At 44.3% G+C, this 18,180-nt stretch overlaps 1 protein-coding gene across 1 annotated transcript in view; it reads right to left on the bottom strand.

Moving 5' to 3' along the window:
- Nucleotides 1–1,384: 1,384 nt before the first annotated feature.
- The window catches only part of RPIA (ribose 5-phosphate isomerase A), a 37,304-nt gene continuing 20,508 nt past the window's right edge, over nucleotides 1,385–18,180 (bottom strand). The window contains exons 4-9 of the mRNA XM_039252648.1: nucleotides 15,272–15,331; nucleotides 12,040–12,104; nucleotides 10,336–10,404; nucleotides 9,469–9,610; nucleotides 7,008–7,107; nucleotides 1,385–1,713 (exon numbers count right to left, since the gene is read on the bottom strand). Of these exons, the coding sequence (XP_039108579.1) occupies nucleotides 1,616–1,713; nucleotides 7,008–7,107; nucleotides 9,469–9,610; nucleotides 10,336–10,404; nucleotides 12,040–12,104; nucleotides 15,272–15,331 (534 nt within the window). The 3' untranslated portion in view covers nucleotides 1,385–1,615. The remainder of the gene's footprint in view (nucleotides 1,714–7,007; nucleotides 7,108–9,468; nucleotides 9,611–10,335; nucleotides 10,405–12,039; nucleotides 12,105–15,271; nucleotides 15,332–18,180) is intronic.

The following is an 18,180-nucleotide window of genomic DNA, read 5'->3' as shown; positions in this document are numbered from 1 at the left end:
GTTTAGCAGGAACTGAGAGGCCAGCTTGGTAGTTATGATCCAAGCTTCAGGGCCCGGGGGTAGGCTGAAGGAGATGGCTGTTCCGAGTCTCGTGCAGGGCAGCACAGGGGAGACGAAGGCCATGGGCCTCAACACTTAGCGGGCTGCCTTCCTCAGTCCCATCCATAATCACCTCTCCCTGTCTGTGAGGCTTTCTGGCAGTTTGCTGCTCACTGGGCACATGGCCTGAAGCCTGGTGGGGAGAACAAAGAGAATACGGGGAACCCACTTGATGCTTGTCAGCTTCTGCGAAACAAAGTCTAACAGATTGGGGATCATTCGTGACTTTTGTTCAGCTGAGTTATCTTCTATTAACAAGGAAAATAATGTTTGAAAAAGGTCTATGGCATAAAAATGACGTCTAGCTCTCTCAGAAATAAAGGAAATATTAATCTAGTCTTTGGCTCATGATTTCTCGAGTGAATTCCACCCCTTATCAAAAATCCATTGTAAACTGGTGAGCAAAACTGATACCTATTTTACTATAAAACAAGTGCAAATAGGGGCGCCTGGGTGGCTTAGTCAGTTAAGCGTCCGACTTTCGCTTAGGTCATGATCTCACGGTTCATGGGTTCGAGCCCCGCGTCGGGCACTGTGCTGACTGCCAGCTCAGAGCCTGGAGCCTGTTTCAGTCTGTGACTCCCTCTCTCTGACCCTCCCCTGCTCACGCTGTCTCTCTCTCTCTCCTAGAAAGAAATAAAACATTAAAAAAAAGAAACACAAACAAGTGCAAATAGTAAAGACAAAGAGTCACGATGGCACCATACAGTTTTATTTCAACCCTCAATCGGTACAAGGAGAGGACAGCTTCTGATGCCCCAGGCAGGTAACCATAAAGGAACAGAAACAATAACAAAAAGACATTGATTTAAAAGTATTTCACATTTCACAGCAGTGCTTTGGCAGTACTGGCAAGTATTTCTGGCCAATTGCTTCCCGCAACGGGGGTCTGAGAAAACCCCAGATCTTAGCAAAAGAACCACATTTTCTCCCTGACAGTTGACGCTCTGAGTCGCTTTATACCACACCGCTCCACTCGCCAGCTTCTGTAAACCTCACCTTAACATATGCTATCTAAGTGTTGGACGTGATCACAACACAAACTAAAGACAAGATGGTGTGGTAGAAAAGTAAACTCCAGTGTTTCCAGTAAGGCATCAGGGAATCACTGCTGGCTGGGCCCTTCATTCCACCAGCTTAAAGAAAAGTTTCGATTTACATTTCTCGGCAAACCCAATATTCAGAAGCTTTACCAGCAGACTCAAGTTAAAAGTTTAAAAGACAGTTCCCCTTTTTTTTTTTTTTGTAAATGTTTCATATAAAACATGAAATCAAGTTCTACTTTATTAAAAAAAACTGAGTATTTTTAATAGTAAAAATATATATGTTTATATTTCTCTTTTTAAAAAGACATTAAATAACAATACTTCAGAAGACTGGATTTCACCCCCCCCGCCCCCCACCCTGCCAGCGGTCTATCTGGCACAGAGACATTAAGGCAAAGGCTCCTGGAGAGGCATGTCCTCCTCAGCTGTGCGTTGGGGACTCAAGGGGAACACACTTCGCTCCTGCACGGTCAACAGAAAGGCTTCTCCCTCATGTTCACTGAGCCATCCTGCATCCCGAAGTAGACTCTCTCAGCCATGTTAATGAAGAGGCCTGTGTCCACCACGCCTGCAGGATGAAGGATGAAAATAAGCATTAAGTTTCAGCTTCCCAAGGCAAGAAGAGTCAAGGATCGTAGGGTCAGTAGGAGCAACTACTGTCAGCAGCACTGGACAAATGACAGGTCTGAAGTCTTTCCTTTCCCAGAACAATGAAAAGAGATTCTTATCATTTTTATTTCTTCTATCTTTTCTCCCCTACCATCTTTCTATACCCAATGTGCCAATTTTGACCTGCCTCAGGGCCTTTGCTCATGCTATTCTGCTTGCTGAACTAGTCATCTTTGAGCACTTCAAGGGGATGGTTCTTCAGATATCAGACGACCCCTCCCCTCTGGCAACCACTAGTCTGCTTCCGTTTTTTTCTTTTTCCGTTTGTTCATCTGTCTTGTTTTATAGATCCTACATGTAAGTGAAATCATACGGTATTTGGATTTCACTTAGTATAATATCTCTAGGCCCATCCACATTATTGTAAATGGCAAGATCTCTTTCTTTTTTATGGCTGAGTAACTTTCCATTGCACATATACACCAAATCTTTATCCATTCATCTCTCAATGGACACTTAGGTTGCTCCCATAGCTTGGCTGTTGTAAACAATGTTGCAATAAACATGGGTGCATATACCTTTGCAAATCAGTGTTTTCATTTCCTTTGGATAAATGTCCAGTAGTGGAATTACTAGATCATGTAATAGTTCTATTTTTAATATTCTGAGGAACCTCCATATTGTTTTCCATAACAGAAGCACCAATTTACATTCCCACCAATAGAGCATGAGGGTTCCCTTTTCTCCACATCCTCACCAACATTTGAGTTTTTTTTTTTAACATTTGTTATTTATCTTTTTGATTCTAGCCATTCTGACAGGTGTAAAATGATATCTCTTTGTGGTTTTGATCAGCATTTCTATGATGAGTGATGCTGAGCATCTTTTCATGGTGACTGTCAGCCATTTGTATGTCTTCTTTGGGAAAATGTCTATTCAGATCCTCTGCCCCGTTTTAATCAGATTATTAGTTTTTTGTGTTGAGTTTTAGTAAGAGTTCTTTATATATTTTGGATATTAACTCCTTATTGGATATATCATTTAGAAATATGTTCTACCATTAAAGTAAGCTGCCTTCTCATTTTGCTGATGGTTTCTTTTGCTGTGCAAAAGCTTTTCAGTTTGATGTTGTCCCAATAGTTTATTTTTTGCTTTTCTTTCCCTTGCCTTGGGAAAAAGATCCAGAAAAAATGTTGCTAAAGCCAATGTCCAAGAGATTACTGCCTATGTTTTCTTTAAGGAATTTCATGGCTTCAGGTCTCACATTTAAGTCCTTAACCCACTGTGAATTTATTTCTGTGTGTGGTATAAGAAAGTGACCCAGTTTCATTCTTTTGCATGTAGCTGCCTAGTTTTCCCAACACCATTTATTGAAGAGACTGTCTTTCTCCCATTGTATATTCTTGCCTCCTTTATCATAGGTTAGTGCTCGCTTCGGCAGCATGTATACTTTACCGTAGGTTAACTGACCACAGATGTGTGGGTTTATTTCTAGACTTTCTATTCTGTTCCATTGATTGGTGTGTCTCTTTTTGTGGCAGTACCAATCCGTTTTGATTACTACGGCTTTATAATATAGCTTGAAATCTGGAATACCTGCAGCCTTGCTCTTCTTTCTCAACATTGCTTTGGCTATTTGCACTCCCAGTTATTTTCCATCACACTATCAGCCTTAGAAGTCTCCCCCAGAGTTTAAGAAGACATTTGCAATGCATATATCCAACAAACGACCCACATCAAAATATATAAACAATTCTCCCAATCAATAAGACAAAAAACCTAGTAGAAAAATGGGCAAAAGACTTAAAGAGGTACATTACAAAAGAAGCTATATAAAATGGCCAATGGACATAAAAAGTGATGCTCAAACTAATTAATTAGTCAAAAGAATGCAAATATGAACATAAATGAAATTTGACTAGAATGCAAAGACACTTCCACTCACTCACAGTGGGAGGAAATTGGCAAAATCATTTTGGAAAACATCTGTTAATACATCTTCTAAAGCTGAACATAGTCATACCTAACGATCCAGCAATTCTACTAGGTACATATGCAATTGTTAGACACACATGTGGTCATCAAAAGACATGTATGAGAATATTCACATCAGCACTTTTTCTAATAGCCTAAAACTGGAAACACCTGAATGCTCATCAAGAATAGACTTGCTATACACACACTTTTTTTCGTACACATAAATACAATGGAATACTATTCCGTGATGCGAATTAAATGTATGCAACATTTACCAAAACTTTTTACCTACATACACATCTACCACAATGAGATAATACTGTTCAACTATCAGGAAAATAAAGTTTGATGAATGGGTATGTAGGGAAAATCGTTAGAAGGGCAAATTGGTACGATCCATGGAGGGCAATTTAGCACCATCTAAGACAGGAAAAGATGGAGGGAAAGAAGGAAGGGACTTTTCACTGCTTACTCTTGTATGTTGAACAATGTAAATTAAAATGAATTTTAAAATTAAAACTTTGCAAGAGGGCCTCCAATACATACATAAACAAAATCATCTATCAGTGATGACAAGCCACCAAGCAAGAGAGCGAGCTTCTGAAACCCAGAGGTCCCTGGCACAGCACTGTACCAACACCCCTGAAGCCGCCCAAAGGAAACAAAGTGGCCATGTAAGACCCAACAATTCTGTAATACAAGGTGACAGTTTCCTCCTGGTCCAAGAAAAGTCAAACCAGGTTCAGAAAAGGCTTCAAAGAAAGAGTAGAGATGAATGTCAGGAGTTGAAGATCTGATCTCAGAGCATCCTTGCTCAGGCTACTGACCACGCCCCAGTGGCAGAAAGGGCAGAGATGGCTCACTGTGAGCACAGTGTCCGTGACCTTTGGCCCTTCTACAGAGCTCTGTGCTCTAGGTGGAACCCAATGGAACATCCAACAGACAGAGTGACCAGCTAAGTACCAGTCCAGCTGTCCTCTGAGTATCCTCACACACACACGTACACGGGCAAGGGGAGGGCAAGGCAGGGCAGGGCAGGAGGAACAGACAGGGAACCCTGCCCTCTTCCCTTCCCTGGGTTTTGGTTTAGCAGTTAGTACCCTAACAGACCAAATGAGGGAAATAAGAGAATGGGAGGAGGCAACAAGCCACATCGATGCTTCTGGTGGCATCGTACTGAAGGATTTAACATCTAGCCTCTCTTTTCTCATTTTCTTTGGTTTAAGGGTCTACTAAGATTCTGAACATCTCTAGGCTGTAGCTTCTACTTAATGAGGCAGAGGGCAAATATAGGAGAAACTTCCTCAAGAATGACAGCTCCATGTCTCAGTAAGTCAAGAAAGATCTGAGCAGGAGCAACAGAGCCCCCTAGTGGGCACTGCAAGAAATGCACCTGCAGGAACCAGGCCCACACTGGTGAGTGGCTACTACACCGCCCCATGGGCTTATCTGCATTATCATCAGGGGCGATTGCTCCCACTTTACTAACAGTGACTAGTGACCTCTACATCCTCTCTTCCTCTTGCTCTATTGGCTCATTACAAGCTCAAAGACTGTCAAAGTCTAAAACAGCAGACTAAAGTAAGAATAATTAGCTCCTGAGGCACCTGGGTGGCTCAGTTTGGCATCCAACTTCGACTCAGGTCATGATCTCACAGTTCATGAGTTTGAGCCCCACGTCAGGCTCTGTGCTGACAGCTCAGAGCCTGGAGACTGCTTCTGATTCTGTGTCTCCCTCTCTCTCTGCCCCTTCCCTGCTCTCTCTCTCAAAAATAACATTAAAAATTAAAAAAAAAAAAAGGATAATTAGCTTATTACATGGCTTTTATTGACACCACTTTCATTCCTAAATAGCATGGATAACTTAGAACCCAGGATGTTTAATTAATGGTGACGATACTATCCTTTCTTCCTGGAGATTTATTCATTCAACAAACACTCCCTTATGTGCTAGGCACCATTTTAACACATTTAATCCAACAATCTTATGAAGTAGGCACTAACACTAGCTTCTTTTACAGAGAAAGAAAGGAGTCACAGAGACGTTAACTAACTGCACAAAGGCACACTGACAGAGTGAGGCTGGGTAGGAACCTGATCCAGGCAGCCTGAATCTAATCCTAGCCACTACAATCTGCTAAAGTGACCTTACCTGCCCCATTAGCCAGTTCTGGCTCAAAAACATCCTATGCCATGGAACAGTCCTAGTCAGAATCTTAGTCTCTCAGTACCATATGATGTTTCTCACACCTGCTTCCTGTATCTGATCCCCTTGTACCCTTCAATACTTCCTCTGGCCTGCGGGCAGGACTCCCTTCCACACTGTCCTCCCTCACCCCCCAGCCCTACACAGGGCCCCAGATCCCTGCTACAAGCAATAGAGGCTCTCCCACGCCAGTGTTCATGTCACAGACACCCCTCTTCAACCTGGCACTTGAGGAAGTAAGGACTAAAGGTTCAGAGTCTAGAAGTAAACAACCCAGGGCCCCCTCTTGCCCCTGCAGCCCTTAGGCAAGTTGTTGAACCTTCCCTGATCCCTGTCCTCCTCTCCAACTATCTGAGCCAACTGGAGGATCTATAACCACTTTGTGCAATGTCTAGATTACACTATTCTGCTAAGGCAGAGGTTAAAAGCCACCTCTCTTCCCTGGAACTTCCCACATTCTCCAAAGGAATCAACCTGTGCACACTCTAGACTCTTGGTATTTCTCTAGCAAATGTAGCACATTCTACCTTATCTGTAGGCGTGGCTTCTACACAGCCACACACAGCTGTCCCCAGGTATACATGAACTTTCCTTGAGAAAAGATTCATGTTCTAGAAATGGGGGCATTCCCTGTAACATGCAGCATAGCACCTGGCCTGTGGTAACTAATAAGTGTGGGTGAATGGAGTCATTTTCCCCACTGCTTAAGAAGAAAGCTCACAAAATCAGAGAGGCTACAGTTAGGCTTCTGGAAGGGAAGCTCTCTCCATAGGGGGTGTGCTTATTTCAAGCCGACCCCCTCTGACACTCCATCAGCTCCAGGCCTATCCCAACTGGAATGGGCTGGAATGCACAACCAACAAAGCTGCTAGGTAGGCAAGAACTATTTGGGGGGTAGGGTTGGAGAGCAAAGGCATGAAGTCAGAAACTCCAAGCAGGGTACAAAGGAAATTCTTCTTTCCAACCAAGTCTTACAAAACTCCACACCTCTCGTGCCTCCTACGGTCAGAGGTGGGAAACAGTTACGAAGTACTTGGGTGTCTGTGCTCAATGAACACCACTCACATTACCTGGGATCATTTTGATAGCTGTGTTCACTTCACTCCATTTGTGCACCCGATCAAACTTCCAATCTAGGATAAAATTTCCATTATCCGTCACCACAGGACCCTAGAAGGAAATTTTCCACATTTACAAAGGATATAGACATATGTAGGTGGAGAGGGGCAGGTAAGTGAAGGCGATGCCCAAAGACAAGTATCTTAATTAACCCACTCCAGGGGCACCTGGGTGGCTCAGTGGGTTAAGCGACCGACTTCAGCTCAGTCATGATCACATGGTTCGTATGTTCGAGCCCCGCGTTGGGCTCTGGGCTGACGGCTAGTTCAGAGCCTGGGGCCTGCTTCAGATTCTGTATCTCCCCCTCTCTCTCTCTCTGACCCTCCCCTGCTCACGCTGTCTCTCTCAGAAATAACTAAAACATTAAAAAAATTTTTAATTAACCCGCTCCAACCAGTACCCTCACTTCATGCTTTCTAGAAGGCAGTGCTCTGAAGTAATGAGCAGGAGCTCTGGAGTCAGAATTTGAGTCCTGAAGCTACAGAGGCATAGAGGAGGCTCAGAAGAGCCATTAGCCTCTGTGAGCCTCAGATTCCTTAACTACAAAAAGGGGACCATGATATATAGTTCATAAGGCAGTTATGTACAAACCATATGGGTAAGCATTTACCACAGTGAGGGCTCACAGTAAGGGTTCAATAATTCTCAGCTATTGTTAGAATGAAAAACTACAGCAAGAGACCATCAACACAGGGCAACATTCTCACCACTTCACATCAAGTGCCGGGTAATGCAAAATAAGGCAATGCTATCGCACCCATGGCTTCCTGAAGCAGGTGCTCCCACCAAAACAGGAAGCAGAGATGGGTTCTGGGGTCAAAAAATACAGGTTGTATACAACTTGTCTGTGTGACTTGTCATGCATTTCTGCCCAGAGCTGCACATACACACTCATGGGGGGGCTTAGTTGGCTTGTGTTCTGTATCTGGCCTCTGGATCAGAATTGGCCCTTCTGTTCCTGGTGCCTCACATTCCTCCTGGAGCCAGACCTGGCTGGTCCCCTGGGATGGATCTGGGAGGGAAGAGGAACAAACAAACGCCCAGGCTCCTAAGACTGTGAGAGATGACAAGAGAAAAACCCCAGCTTGCTCAAGACTACATGTAGGCAAACTTGATGACTAACCACGATCACACACGGATGGATCTCTCTCTAATGCCCTGGGGGGAACAGCTAGTTGGAAACCTTACCTGAGGGAGGACCCTCAATTGGGACTCCAACCGGGCTGTTCACTGTGGGGCCTCCCCAGCCAGAAGATTGGATGTTGTGAGTACCTGATTTGATGTATTAACCCTTCTTTATCTTTCTCTGTACTTCTCTTCCTCTTTATGTTTACTATAATTGTTTAATTCCATATATTCCCTTTCCCTTATAATTAATAAAACTTTCCTCCATGAAACAGAAAGTGTGGCTATCGTGAATTACAAGTATTCAGAACAGGGGGGCATTTTACTTAATCCAAAATTCCTCACAGCTTTGGGCCCTAGAAGGCATTTGGGAACAAATGTTGCCAGAGCACTACAGTCACAGGCAAGGAAACCAGGCCTCCCTGTCGATAGAGGGGGAGGGGTGGGAGTTCAGTGAAGAGCCCCACGAAGGCAGGAGGCTGGGGCTCTTGTCTGGCATCACCGCAGCGGTGACAGAGGACTTCCAACAGTCTCCTCCAGGCTCTTCTGCTACAAGGGGAACCACACTCTGCACAACCACTAGGATTAGGGACACAAGACACCAGGAAACAAAAAAATACACCAATATAAAAATTCCTCACAGTAGAGTTACAGATGATTTTTTTCCTGTATCTTTCAAACTTGTTATACAGTTATGTCAATACCTACACTTAGTTTTTGGGCTATTACTTTTGGTTGTTTGGTTATTTAAGTGTAAGAGGAAAAAAAAAGTTCTATGCAGCCCACTTTCAAATCTGAAGAGAAACATTTTGCCCTAAGTTTCTGGAGCATATTCATAGGGTACGGTTCATATCCCTCAAGAAACTCAAATTCTTGTCACATTTAATAAGAGATTAAAATAAGAGGAAAAAGAGAAAATTACACTATGAAACCTGAAACACTTCCTGCCTTGTGTGGGGGGCTTCCCAAAGCACACTTTTAGCTGCTGTTAATCATGGTGGTCCAGGCCGCAGGTGCAAAGGTCAGATCACCTGAGGATCATCAGACCCCAAAGGACAGAAAGACAGACTCACCTCCCTGCTTGTACAGAGGACACGCACTGCATTAAGTATAGCCTTCTCTACACGAGTTTGAATACAGTGACTAGTAAAGCCAGTACTCTAAAAATAAACCAATAACCTGATTAAGAAGAAATAAAAAGCTGACTACCCAGGCTAGGCACAGAGGATCTAACGGAAGCACATTGAGAGCCTGGAATGCCCCTGAGAAGCCTCCCTGGCCACTTACTGCCTTGTTGATGGCCATCCGAAGTTCAATCACGCCCCCAAACTTCTGGGTCACAGCACGGCTCACTGGGACATAAGCCATTGGGATGACCTCAATGGGGATTCCCTTGTGCCACTGATCCCCAAGGTTCTTTGAATCTTTTCTGTAAAAGTAAGTAAAAAAGTACAATAAATATAAATAAGCTCAATGACACAGATAAACACCGGATCCAGACATAGTAAGAGGGCAAGAGACATGAGCACAGACAAGGACACAGGGCTTCAAATATATTGGCTATAGTTTACTATTTAAGTAATGAGGGATTTGAAGTAAATACGACAAAAATGTTAAAAGTGGATATGACTGGCTTGTGATTATACAGGTGTTCATTATTTATATTCTTTCTAAAGCTACAGTATCTTGTAAGTACACACAATTTTCTTTTTAATTAACAAGCTCAGCATAAGCGCCTTCAGATTCCTTGAAGGACAATCTGAGAGCCTGGTCAAACACGATACACAACACAAGTCACACGTGGGCCCAGAGGAAGCAGGTGTGCTGAGTCACTGCCCATGGGCAAGGCCTATCTTTCCTGAGGCTCCCTGCAAGGATTAAATGAGTGGTATATGAAGACGTGCTCTTGTCACAAGAGTGACAAGCTGTTAAGCTGTTTGTTTCCTCCTCCTTCCAATGGACACGTCACAGAACAGTATCTCCCTTCAGCATGAAAACAAAGCAAAATCCAAGACATGGCCCTAAGTCCTAGCCATCAAGTCTCAGAAAGCCACAGTCCCTCCAGTTCTCCATTTCCTCCTCTATAACATGGGGACAAGGCCTGGTGTCTGATCTACCTCCTCAGTGGACAGCTCAGAACACTGAACAATGTACCTGAAGTCGGCAATCACGATGAAGCGACTGGCATAGCCAGCCACAATTTTCTCCTGGGTCAGGCAGCCTCTGGGGATGGGAAGAGGCAAATGAACACAAGGTAGGACACAAACTCAATTTGAAAACTAATGTCAGATACAGGAAACCCAAATCCACTTAATGAGAAACTTAATTTTCGATTCTTAAAGGAAGATCCCCAACTCCATCATGCTGTGCAACAGACTGAACTGTGTCCTTCTCAAATTTCATATATTGAAGCCCTACCTAACTCGAAGATGTACTTGGAAGAAGGGGCCTCAAAGGAAGTAATTGTGGTTAAATGTGTCATAAAGGCAGGGTCCTGCGTCTGCCAGGACTAGTGTCCTTCTAAGAAGAGACACCAGAGAGCTCACTTGTTCTCACTCCACCCTGTGAGGGCACCATGACAGAGCAGCCAACAGCATGCCAGAGTCTCCAGAACTGTTGAGAAATGTTTGCTGAAACCCCCAGTCTGTGGCATTTTGTTAAGGCAGCCCGAGCTACAAAATGGACTATGAAAGCGTGAGCCTGGGCCTGGGAGGAATGGCTCCCAGTCAGGTCAGGCACAATCCCTTCTAAGATGCAGCTGTGCTCAGGGAAAAGTCATCTGAGCAGGGCATGAATGGAAGGGCCTATGACTTGAGGACAAGCTGTGAACAACCTGTCCTGTCCACTACCTGCCAGGTGGGGGCGATGAAGCAGAGAGAGCACGGTGAAATTCTTAACATACTTTGTGTCACTCACTCCAGTCTGCTCCCTGCCAAACAGGCCTTCACCTTCTTCAACTCACCATTTCCTACCCTCTGTATCAACATCGAAGAAACACCCAGGGGTACCTGGGTGGCTCAGTCAGTTGAGTGTCTGACTTTGGCTAAGGTCATGATCTCAAGGTTGGTGGGTTCAAGCCTCGTGTCGGGCTCTCTGCCGTCACCACAGAGCCTAGTTCGGATCCTCTGTCCCCCTCTCTCTTCTGCCCCTCCCCCGCTAGTGCTCACTCACACACTCTCTCAATTTAAAAAAAAAACAAAACATTCAAGAAATACTTTCCAGGGGTGCCTGGGTGGCTCAGTCAGTTAAGTGCCTGACTTTCGCTCAGGTCATGATCTCATGGTTCATGGGTTCGAGCCCTGCGCTGGGCTCTGTGCTGACAGCTAGCTCAGAGCCTGGAGCCTGTTTTGGATTCTATGTCTCTCTCTCTCTGACCCTCCCCTGTTCACGCGGTCCCTCTCTCAGAAATAAATAAAACATTTTAAAAAATTACAAAAAAAAAAAAAGAAATGCTTTCCAAATGAATGAATATATACATAAGCAAGTGCTCAAAGAGGCTAAGAGCAGCTTTAAAACAAAGATCACACACTCCCCTACCCACAGACCTAATAATCTAGCCCCAGCAATATATTTGGTTTAATCTGTACAGTTTTTAAAATTTGAATCAGCTGAAGACTGTAGATACAGAGAATGCATTAGGATGAATAATCTCACCGAGAGGCCCAGGTTCCTGGTCGGCAGACTGCTACTCATGACTAGAAATGCCAAGCCGGCTCTATAGCCAAAGGGTATCAACTTTCTAGTACAAAGACAAGCTCACATACATCACAGTAGCAATTTGTTTATTCTGTCTTCCAATCTGCTTTGCTAAGGATTAACTGGCATACTCCTCAGCAAGAAAGTCCCTACAATACTTACCCACCGCCCTTGATGAGATTGAGATCAGCATCTACTTCATCAGCACCATCAATTGCGAGGTCAATCTGCATTGGGGGAAGGGAGGAAAGATACAGAAACTACTAAGAGCCTTTGGAAGCGAGGCTCTGTCCAAAGCTTGGACATGCAATAACTCATCAGATCCTTAGCAGCCCTATTAGCTAGTTTCAGTTGTTCCCTTTTAACCAGTCAAGAAACTGAGGCTCTGAGAGGTTAAGCTAGTCTACTAGGGTCACCAGGAAACAAATATGGGGCCAAGAAATCACACCTGGGTCCAGCTTTTACCCAGCTTTTAATTCCCTTTCCTTATTGATGGGCTTCTCTGTGGATGAGCTAGAATGATTTGAAAGTACACAACTCCAACATGGGGTGACATCACCCCTAAGAAAAGAAAAAGATACACAGTATGCCTACGGTTTAAAATTTCACTGAGGGTGGGGGGCATACCTGGGCGGCTAAGTCAGTTGAGCATCCAACTTTGGCTTGGGTCATTATCTTGGGGTTCATGGGTTGGAGCCCCACATCAGGCTCTATGCTGGCAGCTCAGAGCCTGGAGCCTGCTTCGGATTCTCTGTCTCCCTCTCTCTCTGCCCCTCCCTCACTCGCACTCTGTTTCTCTCTCTCAAAAATAAATAAAACATCTTTAAAAAAAACATAAATTTCACTGGAGAGGGGCAACAGATATAAGGCTGAGGAACACAAATTCAGAAGTCTCCATACTAGTGGCAAAAGGAAACGCAATTTCAAGCAGACACAAGAAAACCCAATGAACAGTTAAAAAGACATGATCTGCAATTGGAAATTAGCTGAAGCACCCACACTATGACCCCACCAAAGCACCTGGCAGGGCTTGTCCAGTCCCACTGTTAGGAAATGCCACCACCAATGCCAAGAGCAGTCAGGGGCAAAATAGGTTCATTTATCTTTCAAAACTTAAGATCAAGGAAGCTCTATATTTCTCTTCACTACTAACTCTCCATGGACAAGGCAGGAGCCTTAAGCCTGGTTATTTAAAGGAGCAGTATAAAAAACCCCAGGGTACAAATCAGTTTAAGTTGCCTGGCCTGGCACAGAAGTAAAGTGTCCAAAGCTTCAGCTTCACCGTGCTTCCATCCTTTCACAGCTCCCGCCCTCTGTCTGAAGAGATGGACTGCGCCACTTCTCCAGGGCCTGGAAGGCTGCAACCTTCTTTGTACGAGTTGCAGGCCCACCTTTGGCCCAAACCACCCTCCTCACAGTGCTGAACACAAATGCACACTGTGGCCTGCTCTGTCCACAGAAATCCCCCAGCAAGCTCTTCCCATGGTTCTTACCAACCCCTCTAAGGCCCACTTGTTCTGGAATGACACAGGCTAGAAGACCAGAGGCTCCTACGCAGTTTGGTCTGCACGCTGCCATAACCCCTCCCCCCTCTTGCAATCCAACCTTGCCCACTGTGCACCAATGCATTCCACCTACCCAGTCCTTACCACCCAGGCCAACCCAGGCACTGTCCACATAGGCTGCCTGGAACTGTGCTGGAGGCCAAGCCGGCTCCGGCAGGTCCAGGGGTCCCTGAAGGATGGATGGTGTCAGTGAGAGAGTGAGAGAGCCCAGAGATTCTTTCTGATCACCAGGCAGGCATCTCTGTCCTGTTGGTTTTGGTGTCTTTATTTAAAAGTTCAGAAACAACATGAAGTCAGAGAAAAGAATTTCTTACAATGGGAGGCCTTTTGTGATATCAACTGCAGAATTATTCCGACCAAGGAAATAAAAGAATGTTCTTAGTGAAAAATAGGATAACATACAAGTTAAATTGTATATAGATAAGCTAGGAGTCATTCTGTCTGGCTCTCAAGAGGATAAATGTTTCTGAATTGGCTTGTTTGTGGAAACTAACATGGGGGCCCTAAAAGTGTCAGTCTTTGCACCTGGGTTTATGTTTTAGCTACTCTTATCTATCCTCATCCCAGCTGCCAGTGTAAGGGAGGGTGTTTGTGGAATGTAGGCCTTGAGGAAGGGACTACTATGCGTCACCAATTAGCAAAGATATATGTAGTAACTATGTTCTGCCCTTAACCCCAAAATAGGCTATTTGTCTCCGGACCAGGCTCAATTGTAACTCTTGTGTTCTTAACCCCCTTTATCATCTAAGTCTTGGGTCTGCAAGGCCCATTGGAAGAGCCTTTTGACAATCACCCACAGAGCTTTCATCTAAAGTCTCTTTTGTAAAGGCAGGAGTATGCTTTTCCTTATGAGGTATCTGTGTTCAGAATATGGGTCTGATATGGAATACTGTGAGGCCTGGTCAATACCAGCAGGCTTATATCCAACATGAGCCAGTAGTAGCAGAAGGAGATACCAGTTTTCGTTTCTCATGGCAGGAGCTGCAAACACTGCCACTTCCCCGCTGCGACTGCCATCCAGAGAGGCCGGCATGGCTCCCGGCAGAACTGCTCCCGGAGTTCCCATCTATTCCTCTCTGGAATGCTCTCTCCTGCCCTGGCTTCCTCGCCTTCACAGTTCTGCTCAAACTTTACCTCTCCCCACAAACCCTTCCAGGTAGCATTGCTCCAGAGCCAGAAGCATCCAAATTCATATTTAAGCTCACTACCAGCTACAGAAGGTGTGGTTTTGGCAAATGGCTTGTCCTCTCTGTGTCTTTTACACGTCCATAAAATGGGATAATGATGGTATGCACCCTCAAGACTACTGGAGAGTAAGTAGTTTAATACAGGCCTAGCACTTAGCACAATACATGGTATACAAGAAGGCTCAGTAAATGCTAACTGTGAGTCTGCTGCTCACCCTCCTCAACTTCAGTCTCCTCTGTGTGTTTCACCAACTTTGCTGTAACACCTAACTGCAACTGTTTTCAAATGTCCATGGCCACCTCAGAAAATTACTTCTTCTCTCCACTTAGTGGTAAGCCCCATGGGCCGGCTCACTCTCACACTTCTGTACACGGACCACAGGAAGCCGTGGATCCAGCCCTGGGTTTGCGCAATCCCCCTTCACCACACTCATACTGAGCCCTCAGGGTTAACCACAGGGAATGTACCGGAAACTAACAACCTCTCCTCTCGTGATGTCAGCCAAATTTAACATTCAAAACCCCTGGAGAAAATGTAGCATGACTCACTGACCTTTCTCAGAGACTCAACAGGACATTGAGTCCATGAGCAAGTGACAGCCTTTAAAAAGACAGAAAGACAAAGCAGCCCAACTCTCTTACCTCTGGGTGTCGGTCCAGGTCACTGAGAGTTAAGCCATACTGCAAGATGAGCTGACGGGCCTATGGAGGACAGGAAAAAGCACCCATGATCATTTACTCTGAGCACGTGGAAAAGATTCTCAGCATTCTTTTAGATTTAAGTGTCAGACATGGAGTCCTAACCAAGGCTCTCTCCCAAATCCAACTGGGCCCACTAAGAGCAGGAGATCTAGCTCTATGAAGGGCAAAACTAAGCTAATTCATCCTGGGAGCCAGAAGGAGGCAAATAGCATATGGTGAAGATCCCGAGTGCCAGGCTAAGATTCCTCCTCTGTGACCTGCTATTTAAGACAATGCCATGGGGGCCCCTGGGCGGCTCAGTCAGTTGAGCATCCAACTCTTGACTTCAGCTCAGGTCATGATCCCCGGGTCATGGGATCAAGCCCCGCATGTGGCTCTGTGCTGAATGTGGACTCTGCTAAGATATTATCTCTCTCTCTCTTTCCTCCCCCCCCCCCCAATCCTTGGCCCCTACCCCACTAACACTCTCTCTAAAATAAAAAGAAGTTTTAAAAAAGACAATGCCATGGACTCCTAAAGCTTATGGTAATACAGTATTTAAAACAAAAAACAAAACAAAACAACAACAACAACAAAAACTTCCTAAAATAAGAACTGAATGAATAGAGTGATTTCCAGGCTATAATGTTGAATAAAAATAAGCAAAAAGGGTGTCTGGGTGCCTCAGTCAGTTAAGCATTCAACTCTTGATTTCGGCTCAGGTCATGATTTCACGGTTACTGGGATCAAACCCCGCGTTCGACTCCGAGCTGTCAGCCCAGCTGGGATTCTCTCTCTCCTGCCCCACACCCACTTGCATGCACGTGTGTGCACTCTCTCTCAAAATAAATAAACTGAAAACATAAACTTATGTTTAAAAATAAAAAATAAACAAAAGAATATACACACTCCATAGAGTGTATTAAAGGCAGGATGTTCAAGTGACTAAGCGAAGGGCTGAGCAAATGGAGGAGAACACCACACTGGGAGAGACCTGAGATTTACTTTATAGACATGCCTCATATTAACCTTTCAAAGAGGCCGACAAAAAAAAAAAAAAAAAAAGAGCAGTGATTACTGCTACCACGTGAGAGTCACAGCTGGAATAAATACACCTTGAATCTTCGAGTTTGACCACCCAAATCCAAGTGATAAGGATCTGTATTCATTGTATTCATGTCATTGCTTACCATAAGCAGAGGGACCAAAGGATAAAAAATTTTCTTCCAAAGGCATGTCTTGAAAATATTTTGTTTAAAATGAAAAACATCTGAGATTAAGAATCAGAAGGTCTCAACTCTACTCTTAAATGAACCAGCCACATGACCCTTGGCAAGTTTTCTTGCGATGGATGAAATGACCAATGTCAATCTTCAAATCCAAAATCCTAAGAGTCAAACCAAAAAAGATCCTGTAATTTGCAATATATGGTCCTTGTTGGGATCCTAAATAAATTAAAAAATATGTTTAAACGATAAGACAAGGGGAAATTTAAACCCTAAAGATTATTTTATGTTACCAAAGATTATTAAATTTTTTAGTATTAACAGATGTTTAAAAGCCTCCCTATTTTTCAAAGAGACATAATGAAATCGTTATGATGAAATTATACTATGACTGAATTTGTTTCAAAATCATCAAGGTGGGGTGCCTGGGTGGCTCAGTTGGTTGAGCATCTGTCTCTTGATTTTGGCTCATGTCATGATCTCATGGTTCATGGGATAGAGCCCTACACTGGGTCTATGCTGACAGAAGGGATCCTGCTTAGGATTCTCTCTCTCCCCTTCTCTCTGCCCCTGTTCTGCTTGCACGCCCAACTCTCTCTCTCTCTCAAAAATAAATAAAATTTAAAAAATAGTCAAGGTAGAGGAGAATGGGGTTCAGATTAAAAAAAACTGGGGCGCCTGGGTGGCTCAGTCGGTAAAGCGCCAACTTCTGCTCAGGTCATGATCCCACGGTTCATGGGTTCGAGCCCCTTGTCAGGCTCTGTGCTGACAGCTAGCTCAGAGCCTGGAGCCTGTTTCAGATTCTGTGTCTCCCTCTCTCTGACCCTCTCCTGCTCACGCTGTGTCTGTCTCTCTCTCTCAGAAATAAATAAAACATTAAAAAAAAGAAAAACAAATATTGTTTAAAAAAAAAACAAAAACTGACCATGAACTGGTGATTACTAATACTGGGTGATGGGTACATGAAAGTTCATTATGTGGTTCTTTATCCTTTTTGAAGTATGAAAATTTCCACATAAAAAGCTAAAATAAAATTCTTACTGAAAATAGCAAATTCAAAACAAAAATAACCCCATGATTCTGGGGCGCCTGGGTGGCTCAGTTGGTTAAATGTCTGATCTTGGTTTCAGCCCAGGTCATGATCTCGTGGTTTGTGAGTTCAAGCCCGGCAAGAGAATTCTTGGGATTCTCTCTACCCCTCCCCTGCTCTCTCTTGCTCTCTCTCTCTCTCAAAATAAATACATAATAAAAGGAGAAAACAATAAAAATGGTATTGGATAATTATTTCTCAGTTCCTATATGTCTCCAAAAGTAGTGCTGTAGAAAGCACCCTAATTCCAGACCCTGAAGCTGTAAGAACAATGGGAAAGTCTGGAAGGTAGCCCCTAAGATGACGATCCCCACCTCTTGGTCTTCATGCTTTTGGATAATCCCTGCCCACAAAGTCCCAGGGTTGGTCTGAGTGACAAATGGCATACAGCAAAGGCAATGCAAGATACTTCAGAGATTAGTTTATAAAGAATGCTGAGGGGTGGGTAAGGGTGGCACGCTCGACAAGATCCCTCCCTCTTCCCTCTGCCCCCTCTCTTATCACACACAGCAGGGGAAAAGTTGCCATGTCCTGGAGACACTAACAGAGGCCCT

Source organism: Hyaena hyaena, unplaced genomic scaffold (assembly GCF_003009895.1).
Source record: "Hyaena hyaena isolate Hyena2069 unplaced genomic scaffold, ASM300989v1 scaffold_421, whole genome shotgun sequence".
Taxonomy (NCBI): domain Eukaryota; kingdom Metazoa; phylum Chordata; class Mammalia; order Carnivora; family Hyaenidae; genus Hyaena; species Hyaena hyaena.
The sequence above is the reverse complement of the archived record's forward strand: the minus strand, read 5'-3'. Positions and strand labels throughout refer to the sequence as shown.